General features: G+C 40.0%; 1 protein-coding gene across 7 annotated transcripts in view; it reads left to right on the top strand.

The window, feature by feature from the left end:
* The window catches only part of Tnik (TRAF2 and NCK interacting kinase), a 383,659-nt gene that overhangs the window by 205,426 nt on the left and 153,365 nt on the right, over positions 1-24,868 (top strand). For all 7 annotated transcript variants that reach the window (XM_058572271.1, XM_058572273.1, XM_058572272.1 and 4 more), the window contains exon 3: positions 15,759-15,815. In XM_058572271.1, the coding sequence (XP_058428254.1) occupies positions 15,759-15,815 (57 nt within the window). The remainder of the gene's footprint in view (positions 1-15,758; positions 15,816-24,868) is intronic.

The raw sequence follows: 24,868 nt of genomic DNA, 5'->3' as shown, positions 1-24,868 counted from the left end.
CTCCTCCTCTCCTGATCCTGGAGTTTCCCACCTTTCTCCTCGTATTGCCTCTTTCACATCCCGATTGGTTTAATAAAAGACTGGAAATCTTGATGGATGGTGGAAAAAGTGCTGTCAGGAGCTTGGTGTGGCTGGGGATCTGGGGAAAGGACAGGGAAGATGATAACTAGGTGACCTCTCTGCCCAGTCTGATCCTGACTTCCATCTTAAGTTCTTTAATGCCATATTCTTTAGCAAGGGATGAGAAGCACTTCTTGGTTGGGACACAATCTGCTATTCCAACCTTATTTCCTTATTATTATTATTTTTTTAGACACATGTGATGTCACAGCCGAATACAGATTCAGGTCCTTCCTGATGTGCTGGCCAGGCCCTTACTCAGGCATTCAGTGCCCTTCCCTCTCTTTCCCTGATGTAATCCTTTGGGAGATCCTTTGAGACTGAATTGAAGTCTTCCCTTTGTACCTACCGCTCCTGTCCTGCCCCGTCTGAGTTGCCTGCTGTAGCGCTGTTGCTGTGGCATGGTGGGTTACAACATCACTTTCTCAAGCTGGGGATTTGTTTCTGAAACCTCCATTGTGAGACATCATAGATAAAAACCCAAGGTTTGAAAGAAGAAGTTAGTGCTAGAGAGATTGAGGTTGTTAAGTGGAATCCTGAAAGATATTTTCAACTAAATGAGGCGACAAAGAAACTGCAGAAATCCAAGATGAGCCTCAGTGAGATGCTACCTGTGCTAAATAACAGGTATTTTAGAAAGTCGGGTAACTTGTTTGTGCCTCAGTCTCCTCATATGTAAAATGAAGATTACAACAATACCTACTCTCTAGTTTGCTGTGGTGAATTATGTACATATATGCCTGTGTTTCGGCACATAATGTATATGTTGGAAATGCTTAGAATGGACATAGTAGGTATTAATATTCATTTATCATCTATGATTGCCATATCCTATTTTTTACTTCCACTTCCTTATATTATGAAGTGATTAGAATTTGTTCTGTTTTGAAGTGTGAATATCAAGGCATATATTTAGGGATGGGGTTCTGTACCCAAGTGTTCGTTGGGTCTAATTCATTACTTGTCATTGTTAAGCCATATCAGTTTCCACTGTGGTCTCAAAGATGCACCTTTTCATTTGACTTGGGAAGCTCTGAGGTGCCGCAGTCCGGCTGCAGCAAAATAACCGGGGGGGGGGGGGGGACGAGCAACTTGTGTACCTTGATACAGCAGGAGTGGGAGCCGTTTATTGTAGGACAGGAGGGGTATATATACATTCCACACAGCTTATCTTAATTAACATAAACTAGGTACAGCAGTCAACCAATAAGGAATCTCCACACTTAATGGCTTGCTGGTTACTTCACAAACCACTGCCTCTGGCAAAATGCCAGGCGCCATCCTGACTTGTTTACAGACCCTAACATTGAGGTTTATCTCAGCAAGTTCAGCTCAGGGCATGTGGAGGACAGTCTCACCTGGCTTTGTCAACCTCTCCTGCAACAATCTTGCTCTTAGGGTCCCCCCCCCACCCCCCAGCTCTTTTCCCTTTACCTCAAGTTGCAGGATTCAACTTTCCCTTGCCTCTGCTATTTCCAGTGCTGTTCTACACAAACATCTACTTCTGTTCCCCACTCCCAGGTCCCTTTTTGCTTACTGTTTCCAACAGGACATGTTATTCATTTACTTATATTAAAATATTCACAATATTAAAAAATCTATAACAAAAAAAGCCATGACTGTGAGTTCCATGAGACAAGAAACCGTGTTTTATTCATATTTGTGTTAAGAGTGGGCATTCAACAATTAGAGAACAAATCCTCATACAGAGGAACATTATGGGAAGCAAATGAGATGATTCACAGGAAAAAATGTATAAACTGTAAGGATCATGACATGGATTTTACAAATCTGTTCTTTCCTGTTTCCACTATGGATCACTACAGCACCATTGTAGGAAAATATTGAGGATCAAGTTGTATTTTTGCCAAAGTAGCTTAAAAACGTGTCCCAGCCTTCCTAAGTAACTCTGACCCTTTAATCACTGTCACAAATCTACTTTATCAGAAAATTTAAAATTTTAAATTATGGTTTTAATCTATTGTTTCTCTTATTTTGATATAAAAATGTGATTGGTCATTGTAGTGACATTCATACATTTAATATCTATTGCTTTAGCTTTTCCTTAGCTTGCTTCTGAGGCTCTGATATCATCAATAATTTTTTTTTGGGGGGGGTACCAGGGATTGAACTCAGGGGCACTCAACCACTGAGCCACATCCCAGCCCTATTTTGTATTTTATTTAGAGGTAGGGTCTCACTGAGTTGCTTAGTGCCTCGATTTTTGCTGAGGCTGGCTCTGAATTCACGTTCCTCCTGCCTCAGCCTCCCTACCTGCTGGATTTACAGGCATGTGCCACCAAGCCTGGCAAGAGTTCTTATTTATCCAATCATTTCAGATCATTTTCCCAAGATTCTTCAAATTCTCTAACTTTGATTTAGGTTGTGCTAATCACATCCTTAACTAAGTGCAGTGTTGAAAGTCCCAAGTCCTTATTTCAAAGGGGCTCAAACCTCTAAGAGCTAGCACTATTGGGCAGAGCCCCTTTATTCCAACTTCCTAGTCATTGGTTTCAAAACTGCATTTCCTAAGAGTATCTTTCTGGCAATCCAGAAAGAAATTGTTCATAAATACTTACTGGTCTTGTTAGATGCAAAATAAATTTAATGGTTGAAAAGTTCAAGCAAATTTAAGTAGCTTCCTTTCTCGTTTTGAATAATCCCATAGTAATTTCAGGACTATGTTGAAATCAAGGCAAGATCCTGTGTGATAGATACAGAACCAGTAAGTTGTCAAACTCTCACAAACTGACTTTACTGAAAAGTGAAGCACATTGGGCTAACCCCCAATATGCTGGGGTTGTAGCTCAGTGACAGAGCGCTTGCCTAGCATGTGTGAGGCACTGGTTCGATCCTCAGCACCACATACAAATAAATGAACAAAATAAAGGTATTGTGACCATCTATAACTAACAAAAGTATTAAAAAAGTGAAGCATATCAGATATGAGTGTGTCAGTGAATAAAATACAATAATAAAATTCATTTCCATATGACCTTTATAATGCCTCTGCATTAATGCCAATGAATGAAATTCTAAGTTGAAAATATAATGATTGTCTTAATAATATCTTCACCTACAGCTGTGGAAGAAATAATATGTTTTAAAGAGTGATTTTTATGCTAATAAAAATTGAAATGCAGGAAATCCTTTTTTAAAAAATTATTTATTAAGCTATTTGAGAAAGGCCTCCCTACCCTGCAAAGTGAGTACATTTGAGAAGTATTAGAATGTTGATTATTTGAGTAGATGAGTATCTCTGCTGAGAGTAGTCTAGCACAAATTAAAAATCTTATCAGAACCTAAGAAAACAGCCTTCTTGGACTCCATCCTCCTCAATAGCTTTCTGCACATGGGTTATTCTTGGAGGACCTTGCAGCTTAAATTAAGGAGGAACATTCAGTTCTTTCTCAAGGAGATAATCTAGGCGGATTTCTTTCTTTGTGTTTTTTTCTTTGTGGTAAATCGTGTTTCCCAAAAGAACTCATAAATTAGAGTTTTCAATGCTGTCTTCTCCAAAATCAGATGCTATGATATGATCTTGGTCATGATTGACTCTGAGGAGGCCTCTGAACATGGAACAGGGAAGAATAAAAACACTTATATTTTTGTTAACCTTTTACTTCCTTTAGAAGTAAAATCCATTAAGATGAAATTAAATTATTTATGCAAGAAATTAAAATAATTTAAATATTATTATTATTACATTAATAATATTACATTTTAAAATAATTTTGGACTTTGGGGAAAAAGGCCTCAAGTTGTGTAAAATGTGACTCGTGACTAGGGTAAGAAGGTGTATTTAAAAATACTTATTATAAATATTATGTTCATTTCATGTGAAATTAGTAGATTTTCTTCATAAGGCCTTCCTTTGTATAATCTTGGCCATGTTCCAGTGTGTATTGAAATCCACTTCAGTATAGAAATGACACCCTTTTGGAACTGTTTTATCGTCTGCTGTTTTCCTTAATAGAGGAGTAGTACTGATTGTATTTATGATATGCTGTGAACTCCTGGACAGGAATTGTCAAGGTTAGGCAACTGCATTGGAATTTATCTTGAACAACAAAAATGAAATGTTAACTCAATAAGGTGGGCCATAAGAACTCATTCTGCCTATTCATTGCTGTTTGCATCTTAGTCTTGTAAGAGAAAAAGGCACAGCAAGTATTTCCATTTGTCTTCTTTATGAAATCCATGAAAAGTTAAGGAGTTTTGCCTAGAGCTTTATTGAAAAATTGAAAACTGATCAAATTCTAAATAGAATGTGTATTTTTACTCTTTTAGCTCCTCTGCATTTATCTTTCACAGATTTTTCTTGCCTTCCAAATTTGTTTTCTGAAATATTTTTTCTCAGAAAGATTTTCAAAAATATAAGTCAGAAATATAATGTTTAAAAAGTATAATACAGTCCTTAAAAAGCATCATATGTGCACAATAGGCATGTTTTTAAACAATCAAATCTATAAACTGTTGAATGTCCATCAGTACTTAATATATTAGTATATTTTATTATTGGTATCAAATTACTCTCACTTATTTGTTATTATGTCAAGATTTTCTGGTTAGGAGTTTTTGGGATAGCATAAGGTACCTTTTAATAATTGAAGACCCACAGTTTGGTTATTTTGCTTAAATGAGCACCATTTTTATCTTCTTAGTGTCTTTTCTATTTGAAGATAGAAACCACCAAAAAAAAAAAATAAATAAACCATTAATGTTGCAAATATAAAAATGTCTAAGTTAAATGCTAGAGAAATTCAGGTTTGCTCTACTGAATGGTAGGCAAGTACCTGATGCCCAAGGTGACTGAAATCAGGTGCTGAAGACTAGGTTGAAATTAGGTTTGGTATTTTCAGAGAGGAGATTCTGTTTTCTAGTCTTTAACCACAGGCTTGCCCCTGTGCCACAGCCGGAAATGAGGAAGGTGAGGATGGAGGAAGGCAAGCCAGTGCTTCTTGCTTCCATGCAGGTGACCTTAGCTGGGTGAGGTCTGCGAGGTTTAAGAAAGTTTTTTAACTCTTCTTTCCATTTGGGTCAAGAAAGGGTTATCAACTTTTTTTTTTTTTGTGGTTCTGAAAGCAAAGCGACATGCTTCTTTGTTACCAGTAAGCTTGATCTGTTGGCTATTGCTGGCAGAAATTTAATTCAGAGATGGAATCACCACTACTTCCTACTGTGTCTGTATTACTTTTCAGTACTCTTCAGTATCTGTGTTTTTAACATTTAAATAACAATCACATTTTTGCAAAAATAAATCTTCCTGGTTAGAAAATATATTGTGATTATCAAGTATTTTAATTTATCCTTTGAGCTTTAGAGAGAACTTAAATAGAACAAAAAGAGGAAAACAATATCTTCTTACTCCATTTACTTTGATACAGGGCCATTATGAAAAGAAAATATGACCTATGAAAAACTTATTTCTTTGAGCTTCAGATTTCTTCTCTGATGACAGGACTTGTTCCATCAGAGTTGTTATTTTTTCAAGGAGGTGCTTTTTTTTTTTTTTTCCCCAAAAGAGAACAGAGGGCCTTAGAAAAGCGGGTCTGCAAAGAGGTCGGGAGTTCATCACACAGCACATGCATGGGCACCGAGCTGCTCCTGAAAATGGAATAGTGAACAAGACAACAAGAAGCCCCTGACCTCAAGATACTCTTTCCTACAGCAGGGAATACCTGATGCACAGGATAAATAAATAAATAAGATGTAGAGTTTGTTAGATGATCCTAATGCAGGGAAAGGGAGTAGTCAAAATTAAGGTGGAGTTGAAAATTTATATATGGTGTCTAAGGAAAGATTCTTGGAGAAGGTGACATTTGGGGTCAAGATCTAAGAAGTGAGCAAGCAGGTACAACAGAAGGAAGAGAAGTAAAGTCCCCATGGCATCTTGGAGGAGAAGGAGGAAGGCAACAGGGTTCAGGGTCTTCAGTGTGGTGAATAAGAAAGGATGGGAACAGCAGAAGAGATCAGAAATAGACCTCACAATATACTAAACACTGCAGCATCTCCATCTTTTACCCAGGCATTCTACCAAGTGTTTCTACAGATACTGATTTAATCCTTACTACACACTAGAGAGCTAATAATTTTATGTGTATTTTACAGATAAACTGTAGACCCCAAGTAACTCTAGACCCACTAAAGCATCCAAATGTATCTCATAGCTCCCCCAAATTCTTTCCTCTTAACCTCCAGTCCTCTTTAATGGGTCTACAAAACACTATCTACAGATCCATGATTGTCTCTACGCCTGTGTGAAATAAACTGCTTGAGAAGATTGTCCAAAGAGCCGGGAAGATGCTCTCCCCACTCTTCTTAATAATCTCTGAGCAGGAAACCTAGGCTGGAGGCGTGAAAGCATGGTGTAGAGAATTGCACTGGAGTCAGGGAAACCTCACCCTCCTGGAGGGGAAGCTACCTGCCACAGCACTGGTAGATTGCAGCTAAATTTAGCTGCAAATCAATATGTTTTCTAACTCACCAGCTACCTCCCGTTCAGGCCTGCCCAGAGCTGGGGGGCATGTCTTATTTATTTAAAAGAGTCCTCATTCTTTCTCAGGGTATCATCACATTTCATCCACTTTTAAGATTTCAGACAAAAGTGTTTTTAGAATTATTGTCCTGGAGGGGAAGATAGAGATGTCCCATGAGGCACTTGTATCCTTGCTCTCAGAGACTAGCTTCCCCCGGGATGGGTGTGTTTGCTGACCAATCACTGTCATCTATGATGGCCATCCACTTTGAAAGAATATGAATATATAAGTGCCACCTGCCTTTAAAAACAACTTTCTGTTTTCTGATGTCCTTTATGTCCTCTTGCATTCCTACCCAAAAAACAACATTCAGGTCTTTGCTCAGAAAGCACAATTGCTGGTGCAGCCTGTGAGGACAGGAAGACATCCATCAGGGGGAGAGATTTTCAGCAGAGATTTCTATTGCAGCTGAAGTGATCCTCCCAAACACAGCGAGGGATCCATATTTGTATATTCTTTGCCTGTGTTCAGGAAGCTTGGGTTCTTTAATCCTTAAGTACCCCAAAGGTGGTGATGGTTGTCAGTGATATAGAATAATGTTGCTTATCTTATTCTTTCTATAAAGCTATGATTCTACTTCCCTTATTTATTGTAAACAGATCTTGTACAGCAATTGCAAGATTCCCATATCCTTGCGCATGAAGACCTTCCATTGAATAAAGGCAAATACTGCTATCTTCTTATAATTGATCATCTATTTTAAGTTCATCATGATTTATATTTTAAACAAAATTATTTTATTCCTGCCTCAAGCTGCCAATAGTTAAAAACCATAAGTGTTTGAGAGGATGGAATGCATACACACATTCACGCTTTTATTACAAAGATCTAAATATTGTTGAAAAGCAATAATAGGACAACTTTTTAAAAGGACAGACTTTCAAAAATTAATATAATTAGCAGAAATGGTACCTCTGTGTCCAAATATAATAAACCAAATTCCGTTTAGTCCTAATGCTACTTTACTGCATTTTTAAAAAAACTAGAATATGCCACTTAATGATAGTGAAGATCTTAGAATTGCCCTATTACATGAAAAAAGCCAGAAGGAAAGTGGTCTCAGGTGCCAATACATTAGTGTTAATATTACCTGCATTCTAAAAACTCTACGTAGATATTTGGGATTTCAGAAGTATTCCCTTCCACAATATATATATATATATTTAATTCACTAAGCAAAGAAAGAACAATGCTGTTCCCATCCACCCTGTCTCTCCTCCTACCTGTGAGAAATCCCCTGAGGGCAAGGCCTTACCTTTTCATCTTTGTAATATTAGAGACACTAATATAGCATTCTGCATCCACAGGGCACCCATTAAACGTCAAATTCTCTTAAAACAGGGTTTTTTCAACTTGATCCCATTGACATTTTGTGTACAATAATTCTTTGTTGGAGGAAGGGGGTACTCTGAGCATTACGGAAGTTTTCCTAGCATCCCTGGCCTCTACGCACTAGATGCCAGTAGCACCAGTCATAGCAGTCAGATGTCTCTAGACATTGTCAGATGTCCCCTGGAGGGCACAATTACCCTGTTGAAAACCATGTTTTATAGGGTGTGATGTCAAGTTTATATATTTTTTTAAAGAATAAAACATAGATGAGTCTTAACCCCTCTCCCATATATATAATATAGATTCTATAATGCACACATACAGTTTCTTATTGAGGAGACATTTGGTTAAGAGTGCTCATCATAGTCTCTTTTTTTTCTTCCATTGGGAATCATTATGACTCCAGTAAATTGCTCACTAAATTTAATCTGTCGCTCGTGTTCCTGCTCAGATACAACTAAAGCCTACCGAAATTGATTTTTGTGTCAGCAACAGAGCAGGGATTCAGTAAGAACATGAAAGCTTTCCTTTCATTACTTGTCTCCCCCCACCACCCCCGTATTACTTGAGGTGTGTTGGGCCCTAATTATATTCCAGTGCTTTCCTGTTTGACATTTCTTTTGTTTTAATTAAAACTTCTGGAGGTTTGAGGACACTGTGGGAGAGGGTTTATTCACCAGCAGCCCCGATAAAGAGTCAAATGGATCCCCATTTGTGTTCCTACGGCTCCAAGAATGACAGCTGGGAACACTGTGGTCCTTTTCTTTGCGAACTGCACTGGACTTGAAGCCCTGATCTTACTGCTGCGGCTCCTGTCTGCGGGTGGCTGGCTTCATGTTGAAGCCTTACTGTAGATGCAGTGAAATGTAGCCCTGTCAGTTGGCAGACCTGCGCAGGGCCAAGGGAAAAAGACATAATATATCTTTTTAATCTGCAGCGGGGAGGTGGTATGGAGTAAGCGGAGGGCCTGCCAGAGCTCCTGAGGGGAGCTGCCTTGTGCAGCAGTCCGCAGAGGAGCCATTGATTAGACATCTTAAAAAATGAGCAGTGGGTCCTCCGGCCTCCAGTTAGCAATGTCTGAGGAAAAGGGAGCCAGAGGTGGAGGGCTTGGGCAGGCATTGTCTAGTCTTGCTTTTCTCCTGTAGCGACTTTCTCTGCCTGACCCTGTCCTCAGGGAAACCAGTGAGATTATGAAATGCGCAGAGCTAATGGCCACTGAGGTCCCCAGGGCCTACTTGCATTTGTTAGTTAACACTTGGAAAAGAAAACAAAAACAAAACCTTGTGGAGCAAAACAGGTCAGATGCTGCAGGTTTTCCCCTCCAGTTAAGGTATTTGAGCCCTTCTCTGGTCCCCTTTTCTTTAAGGAATAGTCAAAGTAGTCTCCCTGCAAGCTTTATCAGGCTTCTTCCAGCTGGATCTTCTTCTGATGGATCATTGGAGTCTGCACATTGTGATTTGTGGCAACCTAAAGGGCTTACTAGGCCTACAAACTTGCATGTTTCCAAGCATCATTTAACACCTGCAGGTTAAAAAAGCTTCCTCAGGAAGGTCAGAGGATCAAACAGATGTCAGGCAGAGGCCCTGCCTTTGAGAAGCTTCCCCTTCAATTGTGTGCAGGGCAGGGGCCTGAGACACTCACTGCATTTTAAGGCCCAAAGCAGAGAAGTTGGTTTCTGTGCAAGACACACAGGCTAGTGCAAGCTGTTGAGGGCTAAGCCCTTTCACATGTCACTCTTTACAGTTCGCATCAAGAACAGCCCATCTTTGTGTCTGAAGAGAGTCACTGACCCCACTACCATTACTATATCCATGTACTTCTAAAATGCTTCTTTCTGGACTCCAAGATTTCAGAGTATGAAAATCTTACTCAGTCACCCGCAGTAGAAAACCAAAACAACCACTGGGAACTGACAGAAGGCTATTAACTATTGTTAAGTTTTAAAAATTAAGAACATTCCATTAATTTTGACACCCAAATTTTTTAAAATAAAAGATTCCTGCTTAATTTGAATGCCTCTTGTTGTCTGGGGGGAGAAAAAACCCAACTCACCACAGGGTTCTTATATTTGTTCCTCTTTTGATTATACACTTCATCTTGGACTGGGGTCCAGGTCCCAAGGCTTTAAAATGCTGTTTGTGTCCCTGGATGCCACCCCTGACTTGGGGGACAGAGAAGACTATTGTGTCCTTGGGAAGCAACAGACTATTTGAGGAGACTGAAGAGTTGGCTGCTTGAGCATGTTCTGTCCCCATCCTTTGAACCCCATGTCCAGAGGATTGGGTTCTCCCAGAATGAGAGGCCACATGATGTGGTGATTCTGTGACCTAACTTAGACAAGAGCTGGTACATCTCTGATTTGTGCTTATTTTTTGGGTGCGAGGAGGTCACTGGGAATGTGTTCTTGGCTTGAGGCCATGGCCCAGAGACTGGTTCTCCTTGCTTTCCCAGCTCCGGCCACCCCTTAGCTCATCTGCCTCACCACGGCTGTCACTTCAGCTGTGCGTGCCTTTCTTGGGTGCAGGCACTAGGCTCCCTGCCATGGAATCTGCATACATTAACCGTTGTCTGCTAAAAATTGTGACTATATGATTTGCATCCATTTTGATTTATAAACTGAGCCCGGCTGGCAGCCACCAAGACTGCCACAAAGGGAAATGAAGCAGCCTCTTGTTCCCACCTTGCGTCTGTGAGGAAGCCTGAGCTCTCAGCTGGCCCACCGCTGAATAGTCTTGAAAACTATCCATTCTCTGCCACTCAGAGGTGCCAGGCGGAGGAATTCACAGCGAGGGTGCCAGGGTAGGAGTGGTTGCGTGGGAATGGCCCCGTGTCAGTACCTCGCTTCCCCGTGCCACCGTCTGGGAGCCGAAGCAGCTGGATCGCAGTTCTGCAGACATGCCCAGCAGACTGTTTTAAGCTACCAGCAGAAGGCACGGGCTGGCCAAGGAAGCACAGAGGCTTCCTCTGACCTGGGGAAACCCTGGGAGTAGACCCTGTGCCAAGTGTGTTCGGTGAACATTCATGTTCTTAATTGTAAGGATTTTTGGAATCTTTCCATAAAGTTATCTTGTCTACCTCTCTCTGCCTCCAGACATATTTTCTCAAAGCAAAGTTGCATTCCTGAAAGCATCCAGATAGGTGCCTTTAAGCTTTCATCTTGACGGGTAGTGAAAAGCCAGAATTCACCTTTGCTCTCGTCTGTACAGCTCAGAGGTGCAGCTGAGCTAAAGCTAATTTCTAGTTTCCCTGTGATCTATGGAGAAAAAAAAAAGGAAATTGGTTTCTCTGTAGAGTTTAAAAGATCTTCATCCACTGAAATTCATCTTTCACTTTCTTATTTATGGACAAAATGATTGTAAACCCTGCTTATAATCTCACCCTGTCTGGTCCCAGGCACTGTGTCGGGGGTGGATAGAAATGTAAGGGGTGAGGGAAACCAAAGTGGACATGTGGACGATACCAGGAACCCAAACGCAATCAGTCTGCTATTTAGCAGATATTTCCCTGAGTCCCTTCTGTGCCATGCAGTATGAGAGGCATGGGGGAAATATGTACCCAATCTCAAGTCCTGCTGCTTTGGCCTTCTGAATATCTCCTGGCTCTGTCTGCCTCTGACATTCTCAGTCTCATTCTTCATTTCTGTTCTTATCCAAGTTGTCATTCTTTCTCAGCTGTCTCCAGGAGGGAGCATGCCCTCGGGAGTATGTCCCAGAGAGAGAGACCTGATTGAGGTGCTTCAGTCTGTAATGGAGAATCTGGATGGTGCGTCCCAGCCTCAATGATTGGTAGACAGATGGACACTGATATAGATGGATGTAGCCAGAACAATTGATTAATGAAGCAACAGCTGCCATTACTACATGTTTTACACTATTTTGTTTTGTTTTGTTTTATGGTGCTGGGGATCAAACCCAGGGCCTCATTCATGCTAGGCAAGCACTCTACGATTGAATTACTCCCCCAGGTCCTCAGTTTGGTTTGATGTATTTTCATAGTTCTGGTCATGCACATTTTGAAAAATATCATGGGCACTCTGATCAATGGGGTTAGCATAAGATGTTGCGAAGCTCAAAGGTAGTGCACTTTTTTGCAAGTAGGAAATTGCAGACTGCCTCAGTAAAGGTGAGATTAACTCTAAGCCAAATTTGAAGAATGAGCCACTCTGCCTGCATGCCAGTCCTTGGACAGGGGTGTGGAGATGGTGGGGGGACTGTCTGCATTTTCAATGACCTCACTTTGGCTTGTGTACTCTGCTAGAAACAAATATATTTCGGTGACCTAGAAATGAAAGCGTGCTCCCTTCCAGCCTGGCCTCAGGCTAGCAGCTCGAGAGCTGTCTTGCTGTTTCTTAGAAAATAACAGCAATAACACAGGTGAGGGTTATGTGCCTATTTCAGACAAAACCGCTGTTTTTCTCTTGCATTCATTTTGGGAGGAGATAAAGGAAGGGCTAACGTACTGTACTACTTGAGTGAGTTGGATTTTTACCTTGATGTTGAATTATTTTATATGGAACTGAAATAGGTGTAGTTCTTAACCTCAAAGTGAGGTGGAAGAAAAGAGAAGGAGAGACAAGTGTGTTTGCGAGCATGTCTGAGAATCAGACTGGCCCGGGCTCCCAGCACCCATGACCCCACCTGATCTGCTTTTTCCCATGGGGTACCATTCTTCCTTCTTTCTTGTGGACAGACTTTTTATGCTTTAGGATATTATCTGACACTAGATTTTGGGTCAGTTTTTTTTTTATAGATTTAGTTGGTTTATTAACTTTTGTTAATATTGATTATTTCAGGAGGAAAATAAATCTTAGTTTATGCTTTTATTCAGAAATGACTCAGGAGTGGCACAGGCCTGTTATCCCAGTGACTCAGGAGGCGGAGGCAAAAGGACTGCAAGTCTGAGGCCAGCCTCCGCATTTTAGTGAGACCCTGTCTCAAAATGAAAAATAAAAAAACTGCTGGTGATGTGGCTCAGTGGTTAAGCACCCCTGGGTTTAATCCCTGGTACCAAGAAAAAAGAAAAGAAATGACTTGGAGCTGGGAGTGATGGCACACACCTGTAATATCCCAGTGACTTGAGAGGCTGAGGAGGCAGGAAAATTACAAGTTCGAGGCCAGCTTCAGTAACTTGGCAAGACCCTGTCTCAAAATAAAAAGTAAAAAGGGCTGGGATGTGGCTCAGTGGTAGAATTTCCCTGGGTTTTATCCTTGGTACAAAAAGGAAAAGAAAAAAAAGAAAGAATGAATGAACTCAGCAACTGCACTCTGACAAAACATGTCCTCCTATTTTTGTGGAGATATTTTTTTTAAACTCTTGTCTAGTGATTTTTTTTTAATTTCTATAATTTATTTTTTAGTCCTTAGTTGAACAGGTATTTTAGATTCAAATTTAGATACTATCTATGTTTGTATTTTTAATTTCTCTTTGTAAGTGGAAATAAATTAAAATTGAGAGCAACATGTACTTTATATTCGCTCGTGATATAACATCCTCCCTCAGTACCTTGCCCCCAAATAGAATAAGAAGTTTAAAAAACTCTGATGTGAAGCAAAAGATGAACAGTTCAGTGTGTAATTCAAGTAAAATATGAAAAATTTGTTTAAAATAATCATTTTAAAATTTCACCAGTGAAGGTTTGTCAGGAGCCAGATGGCAGAAGTGGATAGAGGTGAAGGCGTCCTGGGAGACAGGCCTCGTTAGCTGTGAGATTTTGGCGTCACCTGTAAAAAGCCAGGATTGTTAGGCACCTTAGGGGCTGTTCTCCTCAATTTATTTGTGTTTTTGTCAGGTTGCCTCCTTAAAAATTCCTAATTGCAACTGTGCTTCAGGTTTCTGATGACCTAAAGGTCAGTTTACTCCTAGCCATTCCCTTCAGATCCGCCTCAATCTGGATCCTCATTTGGTCTGATGTCCTCCAGTGATGTAGGGCTGCTTATGCTGGGCGGGTTCTTGGGCACTCCATGAGTATCAGGCTCTGGTAACTCCGAAGCCTTCCCAATCCAGCACATGGGGATACCTGGATCTGGTACTGTGTTGAGGCTGCTGTTGTCCCCACCTGCAGGATCTCGCTGACTTCTCTCTGCTGTTAGATCCACGGAGAACTATTATTTCAGTTTGGAGGTGAAATTTAAAATGGAGGAAAAAAAATACATGCTTTTCTTTTTCACAATCATAGTGGTTACTAAAAAAGAAACAACAAAAAAATACCCTAAGTTCAAAAAATAGCAGATATTTTATTGATTTCAAGCCCCAGACGACCCCGGACCTTGCATTTGAAGTGTATTGTGGATTACTTTTCTGTCTCCTTGCTTCTTGGACCAGTACTGCTGTAAGCTAGTTCTGCTCAGTCTCGGGGTACTGTTAGAAAGAGCAAGGTGGTTGTTCTACCCTTGTAACCAATTATTCACTCAGAGAAGACTCCCTGCATCTTAAAGAGTTAAAAATCTGAGTGCTGAGTTTCTCAAACTATATGTTGGCAAAAGTGCATCCAGCACTCCCACAGGAAAGAGTTTGAGAGGCAGGGCTGACGAGACTTGGGTATCAGGCCCCAGCTTGGACCAGGGAAATTCCAATTAAGGTTTTATTTCAATGAGAAAACTGAGATTTAAAAGGTGAAGGGACTTGTAGATCATGCAGCTGGGATTTGAACCTAGCTGATCTTAGAAACTATAATATACTACCTGATAGCACTGTAGATTGAGATCCCTACTCCAAAAATCTCAAGTTTTCCAAAATCTGGAACTTTTAGCACCAACATGATGCCACAAATGGAAAATTTCACACCTGACCTCATGGGATTGTCACCATCAAGACACAGGCACACTAAAAATACATAAAATTACCTTCAACCTGGGTGGAAGCTATACAGGAAACAAAGGGATTTCCTGTATAGACTGGAATCCCATCTCATTTATATATATGCATATATTCTGAAATATGGGAAAAATATCTGAAACAAGCATTTCTGATGAAGGATACTCAATTTGTAGTACACAAAATGTATTTGGGGAACCATATATAAAATGTGTTTACAAGTAATGGATCTGATCATCTTTGCTGTTATCAGAGTTGGATGTACACATCAAGTTTTCTTAAGGAGTGAGCAAAGAGAAACTGTGGGATTGCCCTGCTCTTCACTGCTGTGCTATTTTCTTCTGATTCCTCAGTGTGGCTGCTGCGTTTGTTTTTGTTACAAAGTCCAAAGATGCCCAGTTGTGGGGAGCTGTTGCTAAAGCTCAGCACTGTCTTGGCCACTACTGTGATTAATTGCTATTTCATTTTAGATCCCCTTCTAAGATAAAGATAAATGAACAATCTCAAGTGAATTATAGTAAAATTGAATACAGCTGATTTTGTTATAGTATCTAATATTAAGAATCAGGGCAACTAAAGTTTCTCCACTTGTTTCTTCTGATGGACATGCATGTGACCTCCATCCAAGCTGGGCTCCCCTTCCACATAAATCCACCTCTCACCCAAGCTCTTACTTACATTTTGGAGAGGAGCAGAACCAAATTGTTCAGCATTGCACTTTTTATTTAATTTGATACCCACTGCGAAAGTAACCCAAAAGACAAAATGATGAGGAATGTTTTACAAAATAAATACTAACCAGAAATGAATCTTCACAACATTTGAAGTGTGTATGTGAGCGAATTTGTGTCCCCATTGACATACAGTAACATTGACCTTGGCAATTTTTTATGGTTGGAACAGAATGCTGATGTTACTCATGAGAACTAAATCTTTTTTTTTTTTTCTTTACAGGGTCGCCATGTCAAAACGGGCCAGCTGGCAGCCATTAAGGTCATGGATGTCACAGGGGTAATGTATCCTTATTGTCTCAATAGCTATATATTTCTAACAAAGTAGCTAGTGATAGAAAAAAATGTTTTATTAAAGATTATTTAAAATAATCTTTCTAAATATTTAAGATCCTTACCCACTTGTGCTTCTCATATAGAGTATGCAACAAGAGACTAAGGAGACCATGGATAAATCACTCTAATTAAATTCAGTACCTACATACTGCTGTAGGTAGTTAGAGTGAATAATGTGTGCCAATAATTTGCATAAACATAACCATGGATATTTGCATTTGAAGGCAGAACAAGGATTTCAAGGCATTAAAAGAATAATGCTGAGATTACACAGACGAGATGGGCCTTAACAGTTTCCCCAAAGGTCTACCTAACACTGGAGTAGACAAGAGCTTGGATAGCTCTAAAATCCTAGTAGGATATTTAACACGAATATTTTCCAAAACAAACATTTTTGACCAAATAATCATGGAACCACAAATTTTTATTTATTATAGAATAACGCTGAAACAAGATGTCTTCTTGGATGATCAAAAGCAATCTAAGGAGCAGGTTTCATTTTAAATGAATCTAATGCTTTCAATCCGTTTGCTAGATCTGTTTAAAATATTTTAATGCCTTTTCAAGAGTGCAGAGTGAAAATCAGACTTGAAAGGATTCACTGGACATCAAAAGCATGCTAATAATTTTTATTGTCCTGAGGATTTTTCTGAGATATCTGTCTGCTGTACATGAAAGCTAAAACACCAAAGTCCCTTTTGGCCGAGAAGTGGAATACTCAATATAAGTAGACACAGAGTGAATGAGTCACACAAAGGTATTGAGAACCAAGATACAAACAAGAAAAACACACAGTATGTCTGTAGGCCAGACTTTAAACCACAGCTTTCCAGACCCAGTCTGTTACCTTTGATAAGTATATGTTAGATGGCAATTACATACCACAATACCAATTTCACCAATTCTCATTAAACCACACATTGGGTTTTCTTTCCTTAGCTATTAACTGATCTGAATTCCTCTTTAAATTATATTTAAGAAGTTAGATATAATTAATGAAAATTAAAAAAAATAATTAATAAAAGTAAAAAGTTTTGTTCCTATGTATATTACCACTTGGTTGAATTTCTACTTCTTTTTGCTTATCTTAAGTACATTATTCCAGTTGCAGAGGTTACAAATCAGTTCAAATATTTAATCTCAATTAGGTTTTGAATTCACTTTGCCTTGACTAGAAAAGAAATTGCATGTGGGTTATATTAATTAGGGTTATGCTCTCCCACTTGAGACAGGGGGTTAAGGATGTAGAAGAGTCTTACTCTCTCATGTCGAAGGGATCTGAAAGTTGACAGTCCAGGGATGTGTGGCAGCAGTGTGGTGGAGCAGAGGAAGTGCTTATTTTTCTGCCCTGTCATTCTAGCACAAAGCTCCCCTTTTTAATGTCACTCTGTGGTTCAAGATGGTTGTTGGATTTCCATTGATCATACTCTGTGACTGCAAAAACAAAAAAAGGCGGGTGAACTCAAGGATGCAGAAAGAGCCCATTCCAGTGAAATCTTTTCTACTTGGATACAACATCTTTGCTTCTGTTTCCATTAACTATATTTAGTTGCAAAGGAGCTTGGGAAATGTAGTCTTTTTAGTCTACCAATGTGTCCTATTAAAAATATAAGTTCTGTAGGTCAGAAATGAAGGGGGAGTGGACATTTGGGATAGTTCACTTAGCAGAGTCTGACACCAAAATCAAATTCAGATACTATAAGCCTTTGCCTTGAAACCCATTATCAGTTTGTAAATCTTTAACAAAAACCCAACCACAGAACATATCAGACTTTGTTTTGCAATTTTGCTGAAGTCATACTACTGTGTTTTCCTTGGATTGAATCAGATCTCCACATAATGAGATGTGCTTGGCAGTTTAACAACTAATGGCTGTGGATGGAGTCCAAGACATTCATGCTGTAGATTAAGTTCTGTTGTGTGGCTCTGCAGAACTACATTCGCGTTTCACTGACATCATTCATCTCAGTGCACAATGTTGTTGATGTACAAAGTTTGACTTGAGAGCATTGAATATTACTCTTCCAGTTTCTGGTTCTATTGGTGAGGATTTAAATTGTTCAGAGAACCACTTGCTTAGAGCTAAAAAAAAAGTCACCCAGTAGTTTATCCTAGAGTGTGTATGTTCAGATTAAGGAAGGTCAGCCCTTCTAAACTGGGTTTCATTACACAGCGAAATTATATAGAAAATTATTTGAGAGTTACTTTCTCAGTTTTCCCAAGGCTGGTACAATACTAACACCATTTTACATGCCTGGGAGTGTCAACCCATTATGTACAATGGATGCTTTATAGTATTTGGGTTCAACTCTGTTGGAAAACCCCTGTTCAGAAAGCCAGGGAAGTTTCTGGGATAATGACATTATTGACTATTATTTAACCACTGATTTTGAACAAAGGCAAACATGGATACACACCAGGAAATGGTTCTCTTATGTCCATGGTGTCTGATGGGCATCAGGTGACTTTTGTATCATCCCCTTACGTATCACAGTCAACATAAGATTTCCTTTGTGAAATTCATGTGGGGCCTTTGTAAAACAAGCAACTCCATTTTTCCACGTTGTCTTTTGTGTACGATGGAATGCTGCAAAAGCTTCTTACCAATTATCATAATTGTGCTCATTATAGCTGCTCTGTTAAAAACTGAGATGAATTCTCAAAGATCATCTTTGTTGATTGTATGCTGTGACCTACTACACACTACTATAGTTTATTTTAATGAAATTTATGAAGTCATAGCTTGAAATTAATTTTTAAATTATTGTTGCTATTCAATGTCACTTCCTTTTTTTTATAGAAACCAGCCACAGAGAGAATTGGATACAGTGCCTTTATCCTTCCAGCCTGAGAGCTGAGGCCCTTCCAAATTGGTTGGCATTTGCTTCAGAATTACTGCTTATTCTTGGACTTGGTTTAGAAGTTCTTTTAGTTCCCCCAAATCATTATGAAAATCTCTTCATTTCATTGCTTTATGGAGCTTCCTTCCCTGCTGGATTTGTGTTCTCTAGATTTATCTACAACAGCTAAGAGGAATCAGACTTCCAACCTCAGGGGTGCTGGTCAGGAAACACTCAGATACCTAAGCCTGCTGCAGAGGGTGCAGCCTCTGAATCTGTCTTTTCTATAAGCTCCTCAAGAAGGCCCACACACCCCAGAGTTAGAGATCCTTTTCCTGGATTTTGTATTAACTCTTTTCTGGACACCAAGTGTGAAGAGCCTGTGGTTCTTTAATAATCTTTTAACTAATCCCCATTTTCATTTGAATAAAAAAATCCCTGAATCAGCTAGTCCCTTTACAAAGAAAACCTAAAGTACACGTAAGACTTAGTGAAATAATTACTTAATATTGTAAGCTTTTACCTTTACGTTTACTGGTTATGATTACATTACTCAGAACACTTTGGAGTGTGCGGGGGCGGGGGGGGGTTGCAAAACTTTTCTCAACCTGATGAAGCTGAAATGGAATTTACTGGCTTGTATACATTAAAACAAACAAACACATGCTCACAAAAATTCAGCAGGATCCAGGAAGTCACATGATATGATGGGAAATTTTGTCTTTGTCCATCTCTGGGCTCTGCTTTCTTCCCACCCCCAGCTCCAGGCTCATGTTCTCATGACCTCTTTGTCATTAGTCCCAGCACAAGTGTCAATCTGAGTATCCATGGCCTCACTTGGGTCATGTCCCCATCCCTGAACCAGTCTGTGATTCTTTTTAGCCAGATTTGGGTTAGCTGCCTGGTTCTGGAATCTACACAGGGACTAAGAGTTAGGGAGAACTCATCCCTAAGAGAAAAACCCGAGAACTGTTGCAGGAATGAGTGGGCAGGTGTGTGGGTGCACAGAAATCAGATTTGGTCCTTAAGTAAATTGTCTCTTGTCCACTTTTTTATATCTAGACAAAAATAATAATTATGATAGCTAACATTGATGGAGTGGTTATTATACAGTAGAACTTCTTGAAATACTTCATGTACATGAATTCATTTAATCCCCTCAGCAACCTACACAATGGGTTCCGTTATTAGTCCCATTTTAAAGATGTGGAAACAGGACATATTAAGTATCTTGCTCCATGTTACATGGCTCTTCAGGGGTATGGTGAATATTTCAGCCTGAGAAGTTTAACTTCATCCTCTCAGCCACATTGCTATAGGCCTTCAATTAATATAGAGTGGTATTTAGTGTTTCATTTAGTGTGATTCCTTTTTGATTGGTTTATTCAACAAATATCTACTAAACACCTACCTAATGACAGACAAGGAAAATTTAAAGATGAACAAATGATCCTTTGCCTGCAGAGGAGCTCATGATAACACAACTTGACTATAAATGTTTTAAAGGAAAGTTATACCTTTTGCAATAAAGTTACAAAACTCATAAAGAAGGTTACTTATCAGGTTTGATAGGGTAGTCTTTACTGCCAGCCCTGGAGAGTAACCAAGGAAATAAATTTCTGGCCAAGGACACAGGATATGCCAAGGCATGGAGGCTAAAGAAACATGTTCTGAAAGCCATACACCGCTTAGTTTTGATGTTGAAAACTGCCAACAAGAAATTGATACAAGAAAAATCCAGACAAATCATGACCAGGTCATGAAAGAATTGAATACTGTAACAAGGAGTTTACAAGGTTTTCTTTTTTTTTTTCCCATACACCACTTTGATCAAATAGTCTTGGGGAAACCCAATAAATAAAAGAGACATACAGGTTGGTTTGTTTGATTGCTTTACTGGGGTTAGGAGGCCTTAGTACTGGCCCTTTTCCCCAAACCACTGCGGCAGCCAGTGCAGGGCCAGAGGTTGAACAGCAGCAGAGTCACATGGTTGCGTTTTGCCTGCTAGAAGGATCTGTCTTAAGCCCTGTTTGTGAGTTCAGGCTTTTGTCTTACTGAATTGTTGTAGGTGAAGCCCATGAGCAGTCATCTCCATCTCTTATTGAAGAGTAAGGATGTGGACTTCTCTCAGTAGCCTGTCCTCCGTAGGGTCCTTTGCTTATGTTAAAGGGCTTAGTGGATGTTTGCTAAAATTGGACAAAAACAACAACAACAACAACAAAATCTTCCCTTCCTGGGTCATTTGGTAGAGTCAAGGGGACACAGTGCTTCAAGTACTTTTGTTTCATCCCTCCCATGGGAAGGAGTTCCGCGGAGTGAATAGTAGCACAACACATAATGATACTATTAATGCTAACAACAGTTTCCATGGCCAAAATAAAAATGGCTAACATCAATTGAGTGCTTATTATATGCCAAGTGCTATTGCTCTTAGTGTTCAGTGTGTATTAACTCATATGATCTTTCCAACAACTCCCCTCAAGGGAATATTGTTATTATATCCATTTTACAAAGGAGGAATTGAAAGCAACTCACTGAAGCCCCATCATGAGGAAATGGCAGAGGCACAGTTCAAGTGCAGTCTGGCAGGGTGTATCCACACTTACCACAGCGGTCTCATAGGATAAGAGATGGGAGGAGTCTCCAGAGTGTGACCTTCAGATTCTGGCAGAACTGGTTCACATCCCACTCTTCCCCTTACTGATTATGACTTTGCATAGATTTCTTTACCTTTCTGAGCCTCTCTCAGTTTTCTTGTGTTAGATGAGTATACAAATATGGTAAGCTTGTTCTGAGACTAAAGTGGGACATGCTATCTAGTGTCTGACATATAGTAATACGTCCTTAATACAAGGTTTTAATGATGAGTCTTGGTGAGATACAGAGACTGACTGAGTGGGACAGGTCTTAGGAATGAAGGAGATTCTAGAGTATCCATTGCAACTCTGCAGCTACATATATGGTGGTAGCCGGTCTTTAGAACTATGTTTCGTGCCATACCCGTGTGAGTTAATTGTTAATATGTGTAAATAGACTTGGTCTGTCTCTCCATTTCAGTCACAGGGCTGTTAGTCCTACCCTGAATAGTATGTCTCTATAAAATATAAGTACTCGGGAAGGATCCAGGAAAGACAGTAGGGCTAGATTCTCTCTGGAAAGCTGAAGACCAGAATCAGAGGATTTCATCTTTTCACTCATTGAAAATGAGTGAATGAAAATGCTGAACTCCAAGGTGATAGAAATGAACAAGACAGAAATGGGCACCATCTTCTGGAATCTTCTGTTCAACATGTGTGAAAAGCATTTGACAGTGAGACAGTAACTTCATCAGAGTTCTGGTTTGCTTTCAAGGAGTGTACAGAGGATCAAGGAAGAATTTTAAGAGAAAACTAACTTAGCTGGGTGGTCAGAAAATGTTCTCTGAGAAAGCAACTGTTTTAGTCAGCTTTTTCACCGCTGGGACCAAAAGACCCGACATGAAGGAGGAAATGTTTATTTGGGGGCTCACAGTTTCAGAGGTCTTCGTCCATAGATGGCCAACTCTGGTCCTCAGGGCTGAGGATGAGGCAGAACATCATGACCAAAGAATGGGAGAAGAAAGCCACAGGGAACATGGCACCAGGAAGCAGAGAGCGAGTTCTGCTCAACAAGGACAAAATATAAATCCCAAAGGCACCCACCAAGGGACTCACCTCCTCCCGCCACACCCTACCTGCCTTCAGTTACCACTCAGTTAATCCCTGTCAGGGGATTAATGCACTGATTGGGTTAAGGCTTTCATAACCCAGATATTTCACCCCTAAACCTTTTTGCATTATCTCATACATGAGCTTTTGGGGGACATCTCACATCTACACTATAACAGTGACCCCTAGGTGAGGTTTACAGCATGGGCAGACCTTGGTTAGTGGTGGGGAGGGGGGCTCTCCACAGGTGGGAGCCTGCCCCTCAGGTGGGTTCAACACAGCTTGGGAATCCTCTCCTGAACTCCTCGTTTGTAGAGACCACCTCAGAACTTCTCCTTTGGGGCTGTTCAGGTAGACATGTCTAGCAGGCGGAACATTCGGATAAAGCACAGAAATAAGAACTTTTCACAGAACAAAGATAAAATGTCTTTTTGTCTCCGTAATACTCTGCACCTTTGGGGCTATTTCCGGTGCTTCAGCTATGTATGCTGTACTCCATGTACAACTTGGAAAGCTTCTAGAGTTCTAAAAATGAGCAGACTGAGCTGCCCACTCTGTGCACACTTCAGCATCTGTCCTTACCTTGCATGCAGTTTATACCCCTTTGGTGGCTTGTGTGTGTCTGGGTCTTTGCACATTCGTGTGTGCTGGTGTATGGCCTGGATATTGGGCTTGTTCTGTGTGTATGCTAACATGTTAGGGAGATTGCTTAAAAACAAACACATGGCCCTGGGAGCTACTATCCATACCTCCAAACTAATAAAGATGAGAACTTGTTTTAAAAAAAGATTTTTGCATCATAGTGGTTTGTACTCATTGGTGCCTTTTGTTCATATATCTCCAAACATTTGGTTAAAATTTTATTTAAAGCTCTCAGTCCCTTGTGAGGTTCAGAAGCATGCAGATGAGGAAATTGGCTCAAGAAGTTGGGGTGCTTGGAATCCTTGGGTGCTCAGATGCAGAACTACAGGAAAGGAGTTCCTCCGCCGTGACCCACTCTGGGGGTCTTCTCTGGAGGCCATTCCCTCCTTTGTGCTGTCTGCACTTCTCCACCTCCTGGGTCTGTCCCTTTTCTTTTCTGGGCTTTCTCTTATTGAAATTTATTGTTTTGTGGGGTTGGTTTGTTTGGTTTTTGTGGCTTGACTTCCTTGTCAATATTTTGGCTTTCTTCCTGATGACTTGAGCTCTTCTTTGGTCTGGACCTTATGAGAAGTCCTCCATCATGTAAAGCCTACTGATTTCCATGAGCTCTAAAGCCAGGAACAGAAGCTGTGCTTGTTCCACCATGGTCTCCCCTGCAGAGCTTGCTAATGTAGAACCTGGCCCATAGTAGGTGCTACACAAAATGATTTTGTACATATAAACATGAAATACAAAGAGTTGAAAGCCAGATGAAAGTAAAATCCAAATTGCAGACCACAGAAAATATTTTTGCATTATAGTGTTTGTACTCATTGGTGACTTTTGTTCATATATCTCCAAACATTTGGTCAAGATTTTATTTAAAGCTCTCAGTTCCTCGTGAGGTTCAGAAGCATGCAGATGAGGAAATTGGCTCAAGAAGTTGGTGTGCTTGGAATCCTTGGGTGTTCAGATAACTTGGTAGTTATTTTTCCTGATAACCAAAGTCACAGAGGGAGACATGATCAATTACATTATTTTTGCTGTTAGAAAACACGATTCATTCCAATCCCAGTGGCCTGTTACCTGAATTGTAGGTTCAGGATCTTTGAGGATATAAGCTATCTCATTATTGGTGGACTTTAGCCAAATGAATGACATCATCCTGGGGTTACAATTGGTTTACTTCTGGGTCACTTGAGTTTAGATCTTTTTATTTATTGAATTCATGGTTTTCTTTTATGCTTCAGTAGCGGCTTTGGTATGAAAAAGATACACATCCTATTTCATTATGCATTCCTCTAAGTAAGAGAGTGAATGTTGGCCCAATGATCAGTCTCTTCCAGAGCTCTAGTTTTGACACTTCATGGTTCTCTTACCCTGGGCATATTGCTTAACTTTCTCTATTCCACATCTAGAAATGTGAATAAAATCACTTCTTTGATAAAGTTAGTGTAAAAAGTAAATATTGTTACAAAGCATTAGATATGTCAGACATGGTGTGCAAGGCACATTGTTGTTAGTTACTGGGCCTCTTCTTCCCCTGGCACAATGACCCATCTTAGAAAGTTGTATGCAATCCCCCTGCAGCTACAGGGCCTTGGCACGTGCTGTTTTCTCCGAGCAAAATGATTCCTTCCCCAATTTTAGATATCATGTTTTCTCTTTCCTATCCTTCAGTGGATGACTTCCACATGGAATTCAGAACTCAACTCAAACTCGCAATTCTTGGGTCCAGAGAGATCAGCTACTACATATGTCTCATGGTAGTAATTTTGCATACATCTATATCATTCTTTGTTGTACATCTTTGTCTCCCACTAGACTCCAGAAAGTTTCATTTTGGCAAA

This window comes from Marmota monax, unplaced genomic scaffold (genome assembly GCF_021218885.2).
Source record: "Marmota monax isolate L192 unplaced genomic scaffold, Marmota_monax_Labrador192_F-V1.1 WCK01_AAM20220418_F8-fsc00110, whole genome shotgun sequence".
Taxonomy (NCBI): domain Eukaryota; kingdom Metazoa; phylum Chordata; class Mammalia; order Rodentia; family Sciuridae; genus Marmota; species Marmota monax.
Note: the sequence above shows the minus strand (reverse complement) of the source record. Positions and strands in the feature narration are given on the sequence as shown.